Below are 21295 nucleotides of genomic sequence, written 5' to 3' on the forward strand. Positions count from 1 at the left end.
AAATAGGCCCCTAGGCTGAGGGCTCAGCCCTTCCTCTATGTCCAGCGAGGCCCCGGGACCACCACGTAGCCCTGAGAGAGCTCTGCACAAGCCCAGAAGGGCCTGAGTCTGAGCACCGTGGAGCCATGGGTCCCTGGTCCCTGCAGATTAGCTCTGGCATGCTGTGGGGCCGCTGCCAGTCTAGAGGCCTCATATCCACCCAGCCAAAGTGGGAGTGGGTGCGGAGGCCTGAATGCCTGGGGCAGCCACAGCATGGGAAAAGCCAGTACAGACGGCTTGGGTGCCCTCCCCTTCCCCGAGAGGTCCTTCTTGGAGCCAAGGATTGGGAAAAAGGCTCAGTTTGACCTTCCTCTTCTCAATACTCCTAGAGGCTCCTAAAAATTCTTTTAAAGGAGAGGCTTAAAGGCTGTGGGCCTCCCCCAACACCCCATAGCCCATTTAGACAATTTTCCCCAATACATGCCCCCCAAACAGAGAGGAGCCGCTGCATCTTTAGTCCTGTTCTCTCTTTGTCTTTATTTGATATGAGAAAATATAGTTTCAGGAAAGACCTGGAGTCAATAAATAGTTGGACCACAGCGATGAGAAGAAGGACACCGAACGTCGTGGCAGGGACTACTGGGGCAGCCAGGAGCCTCTAGGACCTTTGCTGGGGTCCAGTAGCAGGGAACCCCAATAGCTGAGCTAGCTAGCGGTCTGAGGCTGGGGGCCTGAGAGGGCATGCAGAGAGCGCAGGCTGGACAAGTTCCCGGGCTTTGGGGTGGGGGGCGCAGGTTGGGAGAGCATAGGGCAACCAAGGGCGCCCTAAGCAGACAGTCAGTCATCTTCCCCCTTTCATATGCAAATCATTTAAAAAATGAACATCGAGTTTAGTGGCTACAAGGAAGCACCCCGAGTCTGGTGCCGGACTCCGCCAGGCACAACCATCCTCTTACCGAGCCCGCAGCCGGGAACAAAGGAGAGGGCGAGGCCGGAGGGTCCCGGCGCGGGGCCTGAGGCGCCCGCAGGGCCCACCTGAACCCCGGCGGCCACGCTGGGGCAGGAATCCTGAGAGGCAGCCCGGGCCGGGTTCGCTCAGCACCGGCCCCTATGCCACAGCCCTCTGGGGATCCTGCGGAGAGCCTGCCCTGGGACCTCGGTGCTGAGCAGAACCGAGGGGAGTCCGGGCAGCGCGGGCAGCCACGCGGGAACCTGGGGTCGCTGGGGATGCGGAATGCCAAGGGAAAGAGCTTTTGTCTGTGAGGCCGGGGAGCCGATGCTCCCAGCCCCCGCCCTATACCGAGAAAGGAAAACCGAAAAGAAAAGGCGCAGGGACCGAAGCGGGCTCGGGGTGCTCCCGGCGGGCCTCTCCGCTGCCTCTAGAGAGCCTCTTTGCTTTTCATTTTGGAATCTTTCTTCCACTTCATCCTGCGGTTCTGGAACCAGATCTTGATCTGTCTCTCGTTGAGACACAAGTTGTTGGCGATCTCTATGCGCCTGCGGCGAGTGAGGTAGCGGTTAAAGTGGAATTCTTTTTCCAGTTCCAGAGTCTGGTAGCGCGTGTAACTGGTTCGGGACCGCTTGCCGTCAGTCTCTGGAATATAAACCCCCCAAGCCAGGAAGGGGTGAATAGCGTGCAGCGCCCCAGCTTCCCCATCCCAGCCCCAGGCCCCCACCAGCGGCCGGAGGGAGAAGACGCGAGCGGGGCAGGACAGGCCCGGCGGGCCGCAGGCGGGCCCGGCCCAGCCCAGCCTGGCCCCGGGAGAGGCGCCTCCGCCCGGGCAGGAAACTTTCAGCCGTAGCCTTCACTTAGCAGCCGGAGGGACTGAGGGGGTGGGGGGGAGAGGGAGACCCAGGCTCGGACCGAACAATAAGCACCCTCGAGATCCGAGCACCGGGGACCCCCCTCCCGCCCCTCCCAAGTCGCTGGAATCTTCCGGAGCGGCAAGCGGCGGCCGAGCCGGCTCCGCAGGGGAGGGAGGAGGGACCGCGGGGGGATCCCCGCTCTTGGAGCCCCGCGCTCCTCACCCTTCAGATCCCTCTATTTTTTTAACTCCCTCCCTCTCCCCCCAAAATTGAATATTGCCTTTTATACACGTTTTGTTCCTATGATCCAATTATGTCGTCGTAAATTTGGGCGCACACAGCCTCTAAGCCTTTTAGTGGACAGTTTTACGAGCCATTGATGCCTGGATCGTAAAATTTATGGCCGCAGGTTTTTTTTCTTTATTTGCCCCGCATGGCCTATAAAACCCAGGCGGACCCGAGCGCGCAAAATGAAGTCCTAAAGTTTACCGTGGCTCATGTGCAGTTTGGTCATCCACGGGTAAATCTGTGGCGGGGCCGGTGGCTGGCTCAGTCCGGCGGGCTGCCCTGTCTGCGCCTGCTCCTCTTTGATCTCCCCACTGCTCTTAGCTCGCTCCTCCAGCGCTGGGCGAGCCGCCTTCTGACTGTACATCCCGGGGTTCAGAGGAGCCGCTTCATCTCTGCCCAGAGCGTGTCCCGGAGCGGCCGCGGCGCTGCAGGCGGGGCGGTCGGGGTGAGCCCGGGGGTTGGCAGCCATGTCTACCCCGTGGAGAGAGTTGGAAGGCGCAGGCGGTGGGAAAGTGATGCTTAAGTCCAATCCGCCGTAGCAGTACCTGGATGCCTGCACCTCTGAGGCCGATCCATAGTTCCCACAAGTTTGCATGTTATAGGCAGGGATATTGGGGCTCTGCTTATAGAATGAATTGGCTACGTAGGCGCTCATGGCGGGGAGGGCCCAAAAAAAAATTTCTGCACCCTTTTTGATTAAGGGTGATTTGTGACTCTTTGAAGTTGAGGGGTTTTTTGTTCTCCAAAGTGCACAATTTATAGGTGGAGATATCTCTTTCTTTATCCTATGCGCTCTTCCCAAATAAGGGAGCCTTAAATAGAGTCACGTGACTCGAGCGGCCACTCATAAATTTGGCTTGATGACCTCCGGGAGGTTAGTGATGGAAGCCGGCGAAACGCATCTTGATATGTTGGCAAAGCCCAACCAAGGGGGAGAGGGAGTGAGGGAGAGAGAGAAAGAGAGAGAAGGGGGAGAAAAAAAAAAAGGTTCTTGGAATTGGGGGGTAGGCGGGACAACGAGCCCACAGCGACACCTGGTGCCTCCTTGGAGGAATTGCAGCCTGGCTCGCTGGCTGGCCTTCAGGACTCTGGATTTTCCACGCTGTAGAGGAGAAGCTGGGTGTTGCTGCAACAAACCACTGAAATGGCCTTTTAAATTGTATTTCATTTTAAGGGGAGATGAGGCTTCACTAGGATGCACAGAGGGTTTGTTCTGTTTTTTGGTTTTTTGTTTTCTGTTTTTTCGGGGTTTTCTTGGGTAACGGATGGCCCCATCCTCCCCAACCCCGGGGCCTTTCAATGTTCAAAAATGGCTGAGGGAAGGGGATTGAGGTAGGAGAGCCCCTACCCAGGCCGGAGGGGGCTTATCTCAGTTTCTCTAAACCAAGGGTCGAGGTCCCTTTCCTTTGAGGCCCCAGAGCCCTGATACTGCTGAGGAGGTGCCTGTCAGCCTGAGAAAGTGAACCCAGCCTCTGCAGAGGTAGGCAGGATGCCCAGGAGTAGGGGTCCCGAGTGGGCAGAACTAGATAGGGGGCTCATGGGACTGAGAGTGCTGGGGACTCTGGGATGAGCCTGGAGGTGAGGAGCCAGGGGAAGTTGAGTAGGCCTCCTCACCATGCCAGGGACCCCAGAGTAGCAACAAGGCAATTTTCAATTGTGTGACTGGGTGGATGGCTAGCTGGGTGGGTAAAGAACCAGACACAATGAACTGGAGGACTGCTCTGCATCCCTGGGTATGACCCTGGTGTGGTACCCATGCCAGGTATTTGGGATGGAAAATAGATGTTAATTGAGGGCATGGAGAAGCAAGATTCAAGCTTCCACAAATATTATATGAGCAGGGCAGAGGAAAAGGCCTGTTTTGCGCCCTTTGGAGGAAAGGCCTCTGGACCAGGCTTTCCAGGGACCTGGGTTCAGAAGGTCCACAGGAGAGCAATTTCTGAGCTATCTGGAGGTGTCCAAAAGGATCTAGCTGGGGGTGGGGGGATGGGGGTAGGCAGGGCAGGCGCCTGGGCCACCTTCACAGCCTGTGACCAGGGGCTCCGCAGCCATTCGGCCCCTTTACATCCCCCCCTCCCCTAGCCCCAAGTCTTATTCTTTCCTGCCTGTCTCTCCCCGGGAAATATCCGCCCCGGCCAGGAGAAGCCCCCCTCCCGCCCCCGCTGGCAGAGGCGCTGGAAGGGGCGCTGGCGGGGGATCTGGAAGGTCTGGAAAACTGGCGGACTTTTTCCCTCTGGGAGACCCCCTCACTACCTCACCCCCTAGGTCCACTCAGGTTTCTCTGGCTGGGCTTAGGAGAGAAGGCCTGAGCTGGGGAAGGGCTAGGGTCTGGCTGCGCTCCTCACCGGCCTAGTTTGAGGGGAGAAGAAAGAGTAAGGAACCAGACTGGGGCTGGCGCTGTAAGGAGGAAGGAATTTGGTCCCGGCCACGTCAGGAGTCCCAGAGCAGGGGAGAGCTCAGTTTCCAGGCTTTCTTTTCCGAGATGTCCTTGAATCGCTCAATCTCTGCCGAAGGGCTCGGGTCCCGAGGTCTCCTCTTTCCCTCGGTTCTCCGCCTCCGCCACGTTTCGCAAGAGTCGGCCTGGCGCGGGCCGGGGGCTGCCCTGCTGGCTTCCGGCGGCGCCTCCCTCCTCGCTCCGGGGAGTGGGCGGGGGTGACCTGGGGCCTGGATAATGCGTCCTTTCTGGCCTTTGGGGCCCGGGGTTCAGAAGCCGAGGACCCCAGACTACCAAAGGCAGGAAGAAAGGCCTGTGTGGGGCCGGAGACCACTCCGACCAACCCGGGCTCCCACTCTACCCCCAGTGAAACCCCGTGCGGCCCTTTTTGCGGGGCGAGGGCGTTGCTCTATGTGGGGAACCCGGAGAGGCCTCCCAGCCACCAGCGCGATCCCCGGGAGAACCGGGAGGCAGGGCTGAGCGCCGGGCCGGGCGAGGCGCGTGCAGGGGGCCGGGGGCTCGCAGGCGGCGGGCGGACGCGAGAGCGCACGGAGCCTGCTCCAAGTTTCACCCCGAGGCCGGAGGGCGAGCGAAGTAACAGAAATCCCGATATAAACTTTTAAAAATAATATCAGTTTTATTAAATATTCGAGAACGGATCCAGAGGTCGGATTTATACAGGAGGGTAACACGACGGGATTTTTAAAATTTATTATTTTTCTCCTACCGGCTAAACAAACGTCATTCACTATTTTTTCTCTCTTTTTGTACTTTTCCCTCTTTTTTTTTTTTTCCTTTTTAAGATGGGATTGGAACACGGACGGTGCTAAACATAAATATAAATACAGAGACCACAAATACAGCTAAAAATATTCACACAGAAATGGTCACAGTTTGTAATATGCCATAATGATCCCCAGGCTGCTTTAAATACAATTCGCCTGGGCTGGGCATTTGCTGGGGCAGAGGGGCCGGGCGGGGGCTGCAGGCAGGCCCTGGGGGTTGCTGTGGGATCACCACGCGCCCTACTTGGGCCTCCCGCCCTCCCTGGCTGCCACGCCGGGCCCTGAGGCCTGGGAGCGGAGGCCCCCGGGCCCGGGAGCCGGCTCTCTGCGCGGGGGCGGGGGTGGGGGGCGCCGAGAGGGTGGGAGGCCAAGTCCTCGTTTGGAGGGAGATCTGTGGAGTCTGAAGCGAGGTTCAGGCACGAGCCCCAAGGCCTGGGCGAGGGAAGGGGCCTGCAGACGAGCCGAGAACGAGCTAGCGAGGGAGCAGGAGAGGAGGAGGCGCCTTGTGAGTCTGTGCGGTGAGGGAGGGGGTCCAGAGCTGACTTTTCAGGTCCATATTTGACTCCCTAATTTTGTCTCAGGAAGTCCAAACATCAGTTGTGCCAGTGATAAATACGGAGTGTGTGATTAGGAGGGAGTTGCGGGGAGCGAGGGAGCAGGAGAGAGAGGGGTGGCAGGGACAGTCCTGGTCACTCTTTCTGCTTCTCCTCTTCTGTCTCTTCCCGCTTTTCCTCTTTTCCGCCCAGGCTGTCGACCGCGGCCCCTCCGCCGCCCCCTGAGAGCGTGGACGTGAGATTAGACTCTTTTTTCCACTTCATCCGGCGGTTCTGGAACCAGATTTTGATCTGTCGCTCGGTCAGGCAGAGCGCGTTGGCGATCTCGATGCGCCGGCGCCGCGTTAGGTAGCGGTTGAAGTGAAATTCCTTCTCCAGTTCCAGGGTCTGGTACCGCGAGTAGATCTGGCGACCGCGCCTCCGGTCCGCTCCATAGCCGACCCCTAGAGATCCGGGCACAAAACACACTAAAAACAATCAGCAAGGCATCCTCCGCAGACGATTTAGCCTAGCACAGCCCTGACCCTCCCAACTTGGCCAGCAACTCACGGGCCCCCTCCAGCCTTCTCCTCTCTGCCCTGTCTCCACCCCCACTGGGGGTACTACAGCCAGGATCCCAACTTCATTCAGTCCCCCCCCCGCCAGGTTGGTAGGTGGGTCCCAAAGAAAGGTGGGGGTAGGGTGGGGGACAGAACCAGGCAGAAAGCTGCAAGTCTAAAAGCTGATTTTTGAAAAATCCCAAACATGGGGGATGGGGCCCCATTTCTGAACGACTGGGTTCCCCCATCTCCCCAAGCGCCCTAGCTCCTTGGAAACTTCTCCCCACTTCTCTGTCCCCTCCTCTCCCCCTCCCTTCTCCTCAGCCTGACTCGACTTTGGGGGGCTCCCCCACCCCCTCCCCTCATCCCCTGCCCTGTTCCTGCCCCCTCAGCTCGCCTTGGAGCCCTCCAATCCGTCAGGGGCCGAGGGGGCCAGGCCCCTGCGAGCAAGCGGGAGGCGAGCAGAGGGGGCAGAAGAGGGGGCCCTGTCTCGGCGTCGGCGAGGAGACGAGCGTGATTGTTTTTATGGGGCCATAAAAAACTCTCTCCGCCCGTTCTTCTAGGGAAGCCGGTCATAAAGCCAGTTCAGTTTATTTAATTTATATCTCGGAGCTGTAAAACTCACCACTGTGCGAATTCATTCGCTGCATCCAGGGGTAAATCTGGATACTGGCTTTCTGGTCCTGGGGCGCAGTCCTGCCCTGCTCAGAACTAAAATCCTGAGCGATTGAGGTCTGTGTGTTATGTCCTAAGGTGTTTTGTCTGCAGTTTGAGAGCATGTCTTTCTCCTGGTAAAAGGAATTAGATCCATAGTCATACGGCCCTCGGCTGGAACTGAACACGACATTCTCCTGTGGCGAATAAAAGGGAGTCGAGTAGATCCGGTTCTGGGCAACGGCCGCTCCATAGGTCGAGAAATGCCTCACTGGATCATAGGCGGTGGAATTGAGGGCGACGTTGGGGAGGACGTCCTGGCCCCCGGCGAGGTGGCAGGATAAGGAAGGGTTAGTGAAGTAGGAATTCATCCCTTTGCCTTTACCTGGTCGGGCTATGATTTCTTTAATATTTATTTCTGTCTCCAGTTTGTACTCGGAACTAGATGGTTATAGGGACGGCTCCAATCCAGGACAGACAAAATGACAAAGTCAGCTGACCCCCTCCCAGCCAATCGCAAGCCAGATGTCAAGAAGGGGGAAAAAAATCGCTTCTGCTTCTGTTGATTCCCTAGTTGAGACTAAGTGTGTGCTTTGAAAGTAAGACTTGGATTTCTTTTAAAAATATATACGTAAGGGAACTGATTTGAGGGTGAAGGAAGGGTGAATGTCCCCGAGCAGGGCCTTGGGGCCCAGAAAAGGAGAGCTGCACTCCCAGGAAATCTCTCAGCTCCAGCTAACTTTGCTGTGCTGTAGCCACCGCCAGGGCTGGAGAAATCCCTGTATTTTCAATCTGATTTCATCTTTTATATCTGCCCCCTTCTAAAATTACATCTTGATTTCTCCATGGGAGGAACTCCCTCCCAGCTCAGGGAGATCCCCAGAAATCCTACAGGAAATCCTGGCTTGATACTCCATGGAGCGGGTCTGCATCATTAAACCAGTATACTTTTCCGAATAATTTTTTTTAAAAAATCAAAAGTGGAAAGAAATTGCATAAAACGTGGTGCTCAGAGGGAGGAGAGTCTGGGGTGGAGGGAGCATGCGGGGAGCCCCTAAGTCTAAAGAGGGAAAGAGTGAGACATCAGGGTGCAGTGGCAGAGCTGAGGTGTGCAAAGCAGCCATGCATCTGCTTCCTCTTCCTCCTAGCCCCCCCCCCACCCCCGTCTACCTCCTCCTCAGGACCCCTTTTGGGGGAAACTCATAAAGCATTTTTGCCTAAAAAGGAAGATTTATTTTAAAAATAAATAGGAAAGGAAGAGAAAAAGTAAAAGGTGGGAGGGAGAGAAAAAAAGAAAGAAGAAAGAACTCTGAGAGTCTTTCTAGACACATCAACTCCTGTTTATGTTGGTGAGAATTTATGATTTAGAGCCAGCCAGGGCCGTTGGGGTAATTCACATAGGATCCAGCCAGAAGGAGAAGGCCGGCGGGGTTCTGATGGATACTGAGTGTCTTGCAGGCTCAAAGCCCCTGCCCAGGTCAGAAGCCCCTGCCCCCTCGGACTCTCTGTCCTGCCAAGGGAGGTGCCCCTGGACCTGAGCTCTGGGGCTTGGAGATTCTAGCCAAGGTTTCCCGGGGTGCTCTCACCCAAGGGCCGGCCACACCTAGTGGGGCCGGGCCTCTCAGCAGCCCCCTGCCTCCATTTTCTTCCCACCTGGGGGCTGAGAATAAGGAAGAGGTTAGGAAAAGGCGGCTGTGTCCGAGGCTTCTGAGGGCGCCGCAGTGGGCAAACAGAAACAGCGGAAGGTGTGCAGATGTTCTTTTTTTTTTCCCCCCTGATTAATCCAAACTTATGTTGATATCGTAACATAGGCTGAAAATGCTTTGAGTTGAGAAAGAGGGGGTCAGTGGGGCAAGCGAGGGGAGCAGTGGAAGCTCATATTTTCGCCTCACCATTTTTTGGTGGTGGTGGGGGAAACTGGCTATAACAAGAACCCGGATGTCTCCGGATTTTATGATCTTTTCCTTCTGTGTAACAAAGCGGAGTAATCAATGGGTAGCAATAAAGCCATAAACGGGACTACGCTGGGAAAAAAACTCGTTTATTCATCTGCTGTAACGTTAAGGTTTCCCTGGAGTGTCGCTAGGGGGGAAAAATAAAGTTTCGAACCCAAAAGCAGACTGTGTAGGAGCTGATGGAGACAACATGTTAGTTAATACATGAACCTCGTTACGGGATGGAAGAGTCTTCCTGCGAGACAATTTGTATTGGCTTTTAAAAATACAGCCCCAGTCCTTCAGAAAGGAGGGAAATGTGTTGGTATTTAGGAGGGCAGGGGGAAGGCCCCTATAGTTATTAAGGTTCCCCCTCTTGGACCATACTTTCCTCTCCCCAAGGAGATGAAGGTGAAGCGTAGAGGAGGATTCTTAAATTAAGGAAGAAATTTTTAGATGAGTTGTCTCATTTTGGGGTGCCATGGCAGGTACACAAACAGACACCAGCGTGAGCTGCTTTTCGCTCTAGAATCCAGCTGTCCTCGAATTGAATTCGTGGCATGCCTGGGCAGTGGTTTCCAACAGCTGGCTGGGGCTCCAGGCCCCCTGGAGGGCAAGAGAGAGAGGGAGAGAGAACTAGGGAAGGGGTGGAAGACCGAGGGGGCTGAACTAAGGAGCAAGTCAGTGCACCCCTGGATAAAAGTAGCCGCTCTCAGAGTTCCCATCCTCAATTCTGCCCTAAGGGTAGCAGTGTAACACGTAAAAGAGGCCGGAAGAGAGAGTAAATTCCCTCCCCACCCCCACCTCCTTTTCAGAGAGAGATTGCTAGAGGGATAAATCATGTCAGTGATATTTCCTTCAAGATATTAAATTGTTGCAATGTACAACAAATTGAATGATGGAAGATAGGATGTCTTAATGAGGTTTCGCTTTCAATGAGTGTTGATTTTCTACGTATTTTAAAATCTCTTTCATGGGTGGGTGGGGGAAGGAAGGACCTTGAAAGAAAGAAGGGGCTTCTGGGGAAATGTGCTGCAGCTCCCCAGCAAGGATGCCTGGGTTTCCTTGAGCCCCTCCTAAACAAAGTCTGGAGGGGAAAGGGGCCCCAAAGTTGGGGAGAGTCTCCTTTAGGGCCTAAAAGCGGTGGGCGCGGGAGTGGGCAACCTGAGAAACAGAATGTAAGTCTCAGCCCTGGAAAGTTAAGTGTTTTATTACGTCCCTAAACAGAGGGCAGAGACTGAAAGGTCTCACCGATTTATAATGATCAGGAACCAGCTGCTGGGGGAAAGAGGCAGAAATGCTGGACGGTGGGGGGGGGGGAGAAGGGGAAGCAGAAATACAAATAAGATCCCCTACTGCTTAAAGACTTTCGGCAAAATTAATTTCCAACACACTCTTCCCCCATCACCTTTCATTCCTGAGGAATGAAGCCTTTTTCTTTCAGTTGGATCTTTAATTATGCAGCTGAAATTTGCTGGAAGGATTCGCTCCAAGGGGGGAGAGCAGGTCAGATGAGCCGGGTCTTCCCTCCATTGGATTATATTTTCCTTTTTTCATTTCATGATAATTTTAATGTTTTGGCGAAAGAACAACTGTCTGTGGGGGGAAAGCTGGGACTTGGGTTTTTCTAAATATATTTATATTTTCCTGTTAAATTTGTCTGAAAACAATTATGGAAACTCATCAGCAGAAGCAAGAACAGATGTTTTATTAAAACTGCAGTTGAGCTCTGTAAATGCGCACAGGTCCTGGGAAGGAGGGGCGAGAACTTGTTCTTTGTTTCTATACAACAAGCCTAGAGAAAGCAGAGAACACCCCCCATCAGGCCCATAGGTCTCCGACTTGGTCTGTCCCCTTCGGCCTCCGGAATCAGGCATCGGAGGGGGTTTGGCAGAAAGAGCGGTTCGCTTTCAGAGTTGGAATTAGTGGATTCAAAAACAGAATTCCAAAAACACAGAAAAGGAATAAAGGCGGAAAGTTGCCCGCTCCCTGTTTCAGCCACCCCCCCCCATCCAAAACACATGCTTTTCATGAGTGCTAGTTATAGGAGAGAACTTACAGTAGGTGCCCTGGGCCTGAGTGGGGGGCAGTCATTGGTCTGGAGTCCCCAAAGTTGCATTGGAGGCTGGGCACTTGAGGGTTTCCCAGGGCAAGTACAGGGCTCCTACTCCAGCCCTACCCCGCTCCAGGCTGGGGGCTGCGGGCCTGTGTAGCTCTGAACTGGGGAGAGGGTGGCTGGGACTGGACGCTGGCCCTGGAGGGGTTCATGGGCAGGCCTCATCTTGCCTGCCTTTGCTTTCCACTCTGCTCTGGGAAATATATTAATTTCTTGGGTAAGGGTATCTGAAGTGAGAGGGATGAGATCTGGAATTTTTATTGGGGGACAATCTTCTCCAGAGGTCCTGCTTAGTTCGTATTCTGCCAGTCTTCTCTCTCTCCCCAGATCCCCCAACTCTGCACCGATGTCTGTGACTCACCCAGCCTCGCACACAGATACACACACTCCATTCCTGGCTGCCGGCGCCACCAACTACAGCTCGGCGCCTCTGGAGGCTGCTAAGGGACGTGGGCACTGGAGCCGCAGGACTCAGCACTCGGCCTGAGAGCCTGTCTGCCTGGAAACCACTATAGCTGCCGACCCACCCCTTCAATCCTCGACTTCCAGGGCGGGAGAGGAGCCGTTGCCCCACTGGTCCCTTTTGTGCCACTGGGCGAAGGCTGAAATCCCTCTTGCCGAGAAAGCCGAGTTTCAAATTGTTCAGCTCACCTCACAATAGCACTGTTTGGTTAAGGCTTTGCTGTTCTAGAGTGACTGCTCAGTTGGCCCGACTGACTTATGATTGGATTTTTTTTTAATTTAAAAATTAAAGAAAATAAATCCTACTCCAAATGCCTAGTGTTTTGTGTACGAGCTCCTTTGATCTCCACAGAATCCGGAGTAAAAGGATTGCAGAGAGAGTTTCCTAGTCTGCCAGATAGCCTGAACACGGGGAACTGTGTCTGCTTGGGGAGACCAAAACAGAGCTGACGCAAGGAGCCCCCAGCTTCTCAAAGATCCAGTGGGGAAATCGTCTGAGCTCATACCTCCCCATACACACATTGCATTGCAAAAAAGAATGCTCTTTCGTCTTGCAAAGTTCAGGCATGGAAACACTTGGAGAAAAGTGAAATTTGACACACCCAACCCGGAAATGGATCCCATTTGGGGGTGCTGATATTCTGGGGACAGGGCCCAGGCTGGCTAGTTGAATGGAGTTGGGGGTCAGCAGGGAGGGGGGAAGGAGGAAAAGGCCAGATGGGGGCATGTCAAGTGCCTGAGAACTGCCCCAAACACCTCAGAGGCCTGGGCTTTTGAGCTGAGCCGTTGAAAGGCTGCCCAAGCTGCTTTTGCTTTATTTACAATTAAACAGAGGAGAAAGGTACCTGGAGAGCCGCCGCTAACTCACGTCATATTTTCTCTTTTCCCTCTCTCTGTCCAGATTTCTGCCTGACCTTTCCTTATCACCACTCCACTCAATGCTGCTACCATTAGCAGACACAAACTCCCACACCGGCATTTGTTCGGCTTCTCAATTCACTTCTCTGGCTGAAGGTTCAAAAGTAAAATACGTCCTCAGCATCTCTGTCCCATAACACTCAGCCCTGAGCCCCTTTCGGCTCCCTCTGGAAGAAATCCTTTTTGGCTTTGGGCGCCTGGCCGCCAAGCCTCCCACCTCTATCCCAAGCAGCTGAGCATCAGCTGAGGCGGGGGCATACAGAGAGACTTCGGACATAGTATCTCATCCCCACTGGGAATGGGGAGGGAACTCTGAGTGACATTTCAGGGAGGGAAAGCAAGTAGCCGTCCTTGGCCCAGGAGGGAAAAGGAAAATCCAGAATATTTTTGGCCCCCAGAATAAGGGCAAAGGATCCCCAACTTCCTGGCTTCTCTTATACCCCTCCACACCGAGCACTGTTTGGACCCCTTTTGGAGGTTTATGAAAATTGTAAAGTTCAAGAACAAGGCATTTATGACGTCACAGCGAGTTGTCACGAGGAAATTGTAAATGTCATAAAAGTTATGTACGGCTAGGTTCTCTGTGTGGTTCCCCGCCTCCCCTCACTTTGTCTCTCGCTTTCCCCTTCTTCCCCTGGTCTAAGTTTTCCCACTTGAAAATAAAATGTTATTATGTTCTAGAACAATAAGCCAACAATGAAACATCATCCTCATTTCCCTATAAATAATTTTATCCTTTATTGTTTGCAGACCTAAAAGAACCATTTAATCTGCGCTGGCGAAAAGAGGGAGAGAGATGGGGAGGGGGGGAGATTGATTTCAGAAACTAGAATATTACTTACTTCAGTGAGACTCTTTCAGATTTGATAGCCAGGAGCAAAATTAGAGGCAAACAGCGGCCTCTCCGACTCTACACCTGGTGGGATTGGAGATTTATAGGATCTTTAGTGAAGGGGCAATTTAATTTTGTAGGATTTGCTTAAATTCACTGCTATTTTGGGGGGCTGAGGAGAAGGGAGGGTGAGGGGAGAGCGACATGCTTTATCTAGCTTTATGAATCCGCCAACGTTACCCTGATTTAAAAACCCAACAACCTATGTCTCAGGGAAAACTCCTGCAGAAAGGAGTGAGGTGAGGGGGACTCAGCTTTTTCCATGAGTGTGGCCCCCTTAACCAAGCAGTTGCCAGGGGGAAGGAAGAAAAGCTGGAGGCTGTTCTGTCTCTCCACCACCGGGACACCCGGAGGTTTATGGTGTCCCCATAATTCCCCCCACCCTATAAACAGCTGCCCTATTTTAGGATGATTTCTGCTTCCTCCCCTCGGAAAGGGAGAGTGAGGGAGGTGGTAATGGCGGGAGCGGGGTGCCGGAAAGGGGAGGGAGTTCAGGATAGCGCTGTACTTTGTTCTCCGGGGTGAGTTTGCTGGTTTGGCGGGTTTCTGACGCAGGGTGGCAGCAGACAAAACAAGTAAACACCTCACAGACACAATAAACAGGGGCGGCTGCGGCGCCTGGCAGAGGCCGGGCGAGGAGCACACTTTGGGGGTAATGTCACCCTGGCACCCGGGGGCCGCCCAGGCCTAAAAGCTCAAGGCCGCCCTTGGTGCTGGTGGAGAGAAGGTGGGAGAGAGCTGCACGCCTCGGGACCCGCAGTAAGTCTGGACAGGAGATTCTGGGGAGAAACCTGATCACCTAGGGAGTGGAGGTGATCTCCCGTCCTTACTTTCTTTCCTGGGCATTTTAATGGACATTTATACTCCCCCCACCCCACTCTGTCTTTCCCTGGGCCCAGAAGAGAGAAAGAAGGCTGGTTAATTCCCAACCCTGGCCCACACTCAGTGCTTTAAGCCTGCAGGCGGTCAGACCCAGCTTCTTCTGCCCCATCAGCCATCTCCCCGGTTTAGGTAGCAGGGAGGATTAAAATAAAGTCCCACCGGTAACCAGATCTGGGTATTTGGGGAACTTAGAGAGCCCCTAATCTGCCCCACAGATGACACAGGCAAAGCTGGGGCCCCGTGAGCGGCCAGGGCAAGCAGGGGCGGGGGAGAGATGCTCACCACACCCCTACCCGTCTGGCTGGCTTTCCCCGCGGCCTCTCCAGGCACCCTAGCTGGCAGCCGCCCCAGACCACCGCCCAGAGGCCACCTTATTAAGCACTCCAATCCCCTCTGCCACCTCAGCAAGGCTTCAAGCACCAGGGCCCAGCGACTGCTCAGAACGGCTCACAGGCCTACCTTACCCATGAAAGTTTCCCACCGAACTCACTTTCAACACAACCGGGTTCCCCTGCTAAAATGGTCCTGAGTTGGGGAAGATTGCAGGGAGGTGTGGAGAGAAAGCAGAAGGGAGTCAGTCTTTCCCCAGCCCAGCTACTTGGACAGCGAAGGCAATAAGGTCTGAGAAAGCCTTTGCGGCATCCCTCGGTTACTGACACCCACATACTCCGATTCCAGCACGAACACATTTTCAGCAGAGCACGCACAGAGGGCACCCAGTGCCTCCTTGAGCCCATGCCCATCTAGTGAGGGCTAACAAAATTTCGCAGGCACATAAAACGGTGTTTGAGTGAATACAGGTATGGCTATATACAATTAACCATTGAGGAAGTATGAGTCTGTACATATTCATGCGTAAGTCTGCGCCTGTACATTTCAGCCTCTACCTAATAAATGTATAAAGCTACCAAGTCTGGTTTCGGAACACAACAGCCAACCCAACAAGGCTGCCTCCTCCAAACAAGGTCTCATTCTTCGTGGCGATCACAACTGTCAGACCAGGGAGAGAAAGGGTTTGCTTTGCCCATTTCTCCTTAGCTAGGAGCTGGTGCATGAAATACAGCCCGTGGCAGGACTGACAAAGCCCCGTAAGGGGCAGGCCTGAAGTGCCCAAAAGAGTGGGCTCAGAGGAGACTGCTGGGGGCCCTGGGCTCCAGGGAGCGTCACCAGACCCTGACCCACAGACTCAGGGCTTCTGTCCAGCCTTAGTTCTGGGTGTGCAGAGTCCTTGAGCCTGATGCTATTCTCAGCTGCCCGGGCTATTATTAGACAATCACAGCAGTGCTCTCCCTCTCTAAGGACCTTGTCTGCAGGGAATCTGGCCTGCAAGGAGGCTGAGGGCTGCCAAGGGTGGCCCCTCTTGTGTTTCAGTTTGAGCACCATCGAGGGAAAGAGAGAAGGGAAAGAAAATCGAAAGTAAGGAGGGAAGGAAGGGGCTGGCATCTGGGGCTGGGTTTTTTCCCTGGCCAGACTAGAACACAGAAAACCAGGGCCAGTCACTGTTGCTATGCTGTCTCTGCATCTCTCTGTGTCCTGAGGAGGAGTCTAGGGGTGAAGGGAGTGAGGGCCTGCGGGACCCTAGCCAGGAAGGGACAGAAAATCAACTGATAAAAATATTATATAAGGACATTTCAGGACGGTGCTGTTAACCCGACAACCACGAACCCTAGCACGCTGAAGTCTCACCAGCCACGTTCGGTTAGATCCCTGTAGGCCGAGGGGAATACCCCAGCCTTGCCCAGGCCCACCCCTCCAAAGGAAGGGGGGCCCTCTAGTATTCCAGGTGAACCCCTACTGGCCTGAGAGGCCTTCTCCAGAAACTGTTGTCCTCAGGGGTGAACAAAGGAGACTTGTCCGTACTCCCCCCCCCCGCCCCCGTCCCCCAGCAAATCAGTGCGGCCATCTGCAGGGGTGGGGGCAGACAAAATACAGCGAAAGAGAAATAGAGGCCTCACCGATCGGCGGTTCCCACAGTACGCCAGGAGAAAGGCTCCCATTTTCAGGCTTCCGGGGCCCCTCCACTGGCCCACTGTACTCCCCTTGCCCTTTGCGGGTGGGGCCTCGGCGGCCGCAGCCTGGCTCTCCGGGGCGTCAGCCCCTGGGCCGCGCCGAGCGGCGGGAGAGCGCGCGGCCGCCGGAGCAGGCGGCGGGCTGGGCCCATTTGGGAAGAGCCAAAGCGCTTTTCTCGATCGTAAACAAGGAACGCGAAATTAGCCCCTCGGCAGACGCCTCTGCCGACACACACAAGTCCTACTGGGGGTGGGGGGTGGAAGGGGGAGAGAAAATGCCATTTCTTCCCCCGGGAGAATACCTCCTAGGCCTTTATGTCGGCTGCGAAAGGGGAATTTTGGGGGGGCAGGAGAGGAAGGGAAGGGGATTGTGGGGGTAGGGGAGGGAAGATTCACCGTCAACTCGGGCCCAAGGGGTTTGATTTGAATGCAGTCGAATTATATTTTTAAGAATTTGATAAAAACAGGTTATCCACCCCCTCCCCCCCCCACCAGGCGACCGGTCGGGGTTTAAACAGGAAATCGAGGAGTGATCCCCTCCCCCACTCGGGCTTGGCGGAGAAGCCCAGTCGCGCGGTTGGAAGAGGATGGGGGTGGGTGCTCTTGGCTCGGACTGGAGGGGACTCTGGCCCCCAGACTCTCGGATCTCTCCAGGAATATGCACCCCCCTCCCCCAGCTCTGGGGTGTGTCTGCCTGGGTGTGTAAGCGATTGTGTGTGCATCACCGCCCTTTATAAACAGAAGCTCACACATATAGGTGCCGCCTCGGACCCAGGCCAGGGAGCAGGGCGGGGTCATGTATCAAGCTGCAACACATTCAGGGCTACGTACATTTGGAAGAAATTAAGCCACTGTGTTATGAAACCATGTGTGTTGGGTTAGGACTATACAACACGCCATTAGCACCAATTATTAAGAAGCTCCCGAGCGCCCGGGACCCTCCAGGCCGCCCAATTCTGACGTCCCTATCCCATGAGCCAGCCGTGCCTTGAGTCCGCACTGTCTCCGCTCACCCAGGAGGCCCCGCCAGCGAGGCCTGGTCCTGTGCCCACCCATCCTTGGGCCTCCCCAATTCCCACCTACGCCCCAGACAGGGCAGATTCCAGCCCAGAGCAGCCAGGCGACGCGGATGAAGCAGCCCAGTGGATATCCTGGGTGGGGTGGCGGCGGCTGGGGGTGGGGGACTCCGGGCCGCGGGGAGAGAAGGCAGATTGGCCCCCTTTCTCCAAGCACAAGATGGCTTTTGAGTACCGAGTACCGAGTCCCCCAGCCCCACCCCCACCCGTCCACCCGCAGTGCAGAGCACCTCCCATCTTTCCATCCGTTCGAGTGGGGGTGGGAGCAGGGGTGGGAGCAGGGGTGGGCAGACGCTCTCCCCTCCGCCGACGCGCACCAGCCACCAGCCTCCCCCCTAATTGCCAATTAACAGGCCCAGCCGCCCGCCTAGCCGCGCTCTCTTCCTGCTCATCTGCCCGGCCCTGGGCCCGCACTGCGCATGTGTGAGCTCTAGCGGTCGCGCTCTCCCGGAGACAGGGAGGAGGCTGCGGAGCAGGGAGGGGGCGCTGGAAAGTTTGTTTGGGGGTTGGGGGGGCAGACTCTGCTCAGGGAGCAATGATTACAGCCTACAGGTTTTCTCTCCTGCCCTGAAGTTTGAGCTCCGGGCCCCCTCTGTCCCAGTCCCATTAGCCAAGAGGCCGCAGATCTATAAAACGTAGGGACATGGTCCGCGCACTAGACCCAGGCCTTGAGCCCCACCGGTGCAGTCCTGTGCCCCCCCGACCCCCAATTTCAGCGTACAGTGACATAAGGACAATACACTTCCCCCACTACCATATTCCAATTTAACCCAATTTCTTCCCCTCCCTCCCCTTCCCCCCCATAATTGCCCACGCGCCCACCCTCTAACCCTCTCGCCAGCCCCCTCTCCTCTCTAACCAAGACAAGCCGCTGCTGTCCTTATCTTGAAACCGCCACCCAGTTACGGACCATTAGTTACATATTTGAACCAATAAGGAAACACTTACCGGGCGCTGCTGTCACTCTCCCTCTCCCTCTCTCTCTCTCTGCCTCTCTCCCACTCTCTCTCTTTCTCGTCTTCCCTCATTCTGTGCCGCTGCCGAGACTGCTTCAGCTCCACATACATATATATACTTTATATAAATTTAAAAATAAAAAAGAGTAGTCCCAATAATCAAAAAGCCAAATAAATTTGAAGCAGAGTTGCGAGAAGGAGGCAGGAGTGAGAGCCTGGGAGAGGGGAGGGGCGGAGGCAGCTGCAGCTCCCTATCTCAACTGCTCCCGCATTCCTCCTGCCCCTTGGGGGGCTAGAGGGTCGGGAAGGGAGAGAGGGGTGTCCTCTACTCCTGCCTCTCCCCCCACCCCCCTCCCCAGGTGCCTCCAGCTTCCAGCAACTCCATCTGGGAGGAAAGAAATTAAATGAGGGGAGAAAATAATTATTAATCAGATTAATTAAAAAAAAAATACTGGTAATGAAGGGAGCGCCCAGCGCAGGTTTCCCTGGCAATGGTTAGGCTCTTACAGGGAGGACTGTTCTGCGGAGCGCTCCGAACGGACAAACCACAATAAAAAGTTCACGTTCATGGATGGAATCCACATGACTTCTTGTGGCCAATCCAACTTGTGAGTCGATCGTAAACTTTTATTACTCAGCTGTAAATTTTCTGCAAACAACCGGGAATGCGATGCATTTGTGTAGCGTGTGCAAATGGGCGCCACGGTCGCCATGTTTACCCAATTCTCTCTCAGAGGGAGCATCCCCAGACCCCCACCCCACCCCCACCCACCGTCCACTCCCCACGGGCCGGGCTGCTCCTGGCTAGCGCGGAAAGGGCAACGGGGGAACTTGACAGGAGAGAAGGAAGGATTCTGGCCGCTGAGTCGGCTGCCTCCCTTTGCCATACCGAATTTTACATATTTTCCTTAATAAATGGGGTATTAAGGCTGGCTCTGGCAGAACCAAAGCTTTGCAAAGGTTTGTGGCATTGGGGCAGTGCCGGCGGCGGCGTGAAGGGACTGAGAAGGGATTCACTCCCTACCCCTGCTCCCTCCCCACCCCTGTTTTTTCTAGGAAGAGAACAACATCCTTCCCAATGGGGCGTCCGGGAAGCCCCCCCCCCACTCCACCCCAGCTGGGAACGGGAGGGGCAGGAGGCTGGAGGCCTCATACCCAAGCCTGACCTGGCCATGGTCTGAAGAGCAGAGAGGGTTGAGACCGGTCCTGGGCAGTCCTGCGGAGGCAGCAGGAGGGATGGGAAGCGGGGGCAGCCTCTAGAACCCCCAAAGCGCCCGTCATCCCCAGGTTCCTTTCTCAGAAAAAACGAATGACATTTTTTCCCCAAGACCATCCCTAGTGTCAGGTCTCCTCAGTTCCTAGGTTCAGACGGCAGCTTCCTCCTAATCTTTCTAGAATTAAAAATAAAATAAAGGCCCACGATCTTGGCTCCCACTTCTTTTTCCTTTGGGTGCATGGTCATGTGAAGCCTTTTCTGTCTTATCAGGTGGCCCACACTCACCTGCCTTTTTCAGAAAAATTCTGGTATCTGGGCAGCTGGGACACACCTTGGAGGCTCTGAAAAAGAACCAATTCTTCTCTAAATTCCACCTTCCATGCTAAACACCGAGCACCCGAGACTCCAGACCCCTGATTTTGGCGATGAATCCAGCGTGGGGGAGCCCAGAATAAATTCCCCCACAGAGACTATTTGCCAACCATTCGCAGCCCAGCCACTTTCCCCACCAGCTGGAGATCTGAAGGCGTAAAGTTCTTCCCTTGGTCCCAAATTAAGCTGGCATGGGTACTTCCGTGGCTGGGTGCCCCCACCCCAACCAACAGGGGGTCCCTCATCCCCTCCCCAAACTTCCTCCACAGTAAGAGAAGCATTTCCCTCAGCCGGATGCAGAGACCTCGTTCCTTTTACAAACCCACCCATAAATTTTATAACAGGTAGTTAAAAATTACGACAAGGAAGCGCTGGCCCAGCTTCTCACAATGGGCCGAGGGGAGAATGGGGCAGCACTGCGGGCAGTTCACCGGAAATTTTACTTCTAGTCTGTGGCATAACCTGTCCTGAGTTCGCTTTAACTGGGGCGGGGTGACTCTCTCTAGCCAACACGCGGCCAGTGGGGCATCTCATTTAGGGAAGCTGAGGCTGGGGAGGGCAATCCGCTCTCCCATCTCTCCCAAAGAACCCTTTAGGGCACTCACTACCTCCCTCACCCCCCAGATCCCCTGCGGGCCCGCTACTCCCTTGGCCTCTGCAGTGAAGTGGGGAGGGAGAAAAAATGCCGAGAATTTTCAAAAATGCCAGAGAAACGAATTTGCCCCCCAACTTAATAGCTGCATTATCCCTTCTCTACGGTTGGGGTTAGAATAATAAATGTAGGGCGAAATGAGCGAGCTGCTTCAACTCAGCAGTTTGAAAGATACTATTTTTCACAAATCACAAATAGCTTTCGGAAGCCACTTTGATTGGCTAATAAACAAGTAAAGAATGGGAGAATGTCCTATCTGCTGCAGCCGAATGGTCCTCATTCCGGTAATGGGACGGCGGGAGCATTTGGGAGGACGCGTTTCCAAAGAGAGTGCAACCCGCTCGCAATTAAGTCCCCCCATAAAATGGGTTTTGCCTCCTTTTCTCTCCAAACGAGAAAACAGAGGCGGTGGGCACCAGGGGTGGGGAGTCGGGTGCTGCAAGAGGGGGCGGCTGGAGCTCTCTTGGTCTGGCCCACCCGATGCTTCGCATGTCAAGCGATGCCGGGTGCCAGACGCACCCAGCCCTCCGACGCCGGGCTTGGGGCCACCAGCACTACACGGCCGGGGTTGAATGGGACATTGGGTGTGGCGAAAATTCGGCGAGGTTCTTCGAAGACACTTAGTGTAGGGTCAACCCACTCGGCTACCGGGCTAGCGATTTGTATTAATAGCAATCAGAAGTCCACATTTAAAAATGAAACGGCCCTCACCGGCCCTCGGAGTGTGGACGCCTGTGGGAAGGCCTGAGGTCGGAGCGAAATGCTCTCTTT

At 54.8% G+C, this 21295-nt stretch overlaps 2 protein-coding genes across 2 annotated transcripts; both read right to left on the reverse strand.

Annotated features, from left to right (window-relative positions):
- Positions 1-1358: 1358 nt before the first annotated feature.
- HOXC5 (homeobox C5) lies at positions 1359-2728 on the reverse strand. Its single transcript, XM_030866795.2, has 2 exons — positions 2275-2728; positions 1359-1573 (listed from the first exon to the last, which is right to left on the reverse strand). The coding sequence occupies exons 1-2, from the start codon at positions 2726-2728 to the stop codon at positions 1359-1361; spliced, it is 669 nt and encodes a 222-aa protein (XP_030722655.2).
- A 3253-nt stretch (positions 2729-5981) lies between these two features.
- HOXC6 (homeobox C6) lies at positions 5982-7410 on the reverse strand. The gene is made up of 2 exons (XM_030866790.2): positions 7011-7410; positions 5982-6289 (listed from the first exon to the last, which is right to left on the reverse strand). The coding sequence occupies exons 1-2, from the start codon at positions 7408-7410 to the stop codon at positions 5982-5984; spliced, it is 708 nt and encodes a 235-aa protein (XP_030722650.1).
- Positions 7411-21295: the final 13885 nt, after the last annotated feature.

The sequence above is a fragment of the Globicephala melas genome, chromosome 10 (genome assembly GCF_963455315.2).
Source record: "Globicephala melas chromosome 10, mGloMel1.2, whole genome shotgun sequence".
NCBI classification, from domain to species: domain Eukaryota; kingdom Metazoa; phylum Chordata; class Mammalia; order Artiodactyla; family Delphinidae; genus Globicephala; species Globicephala melas.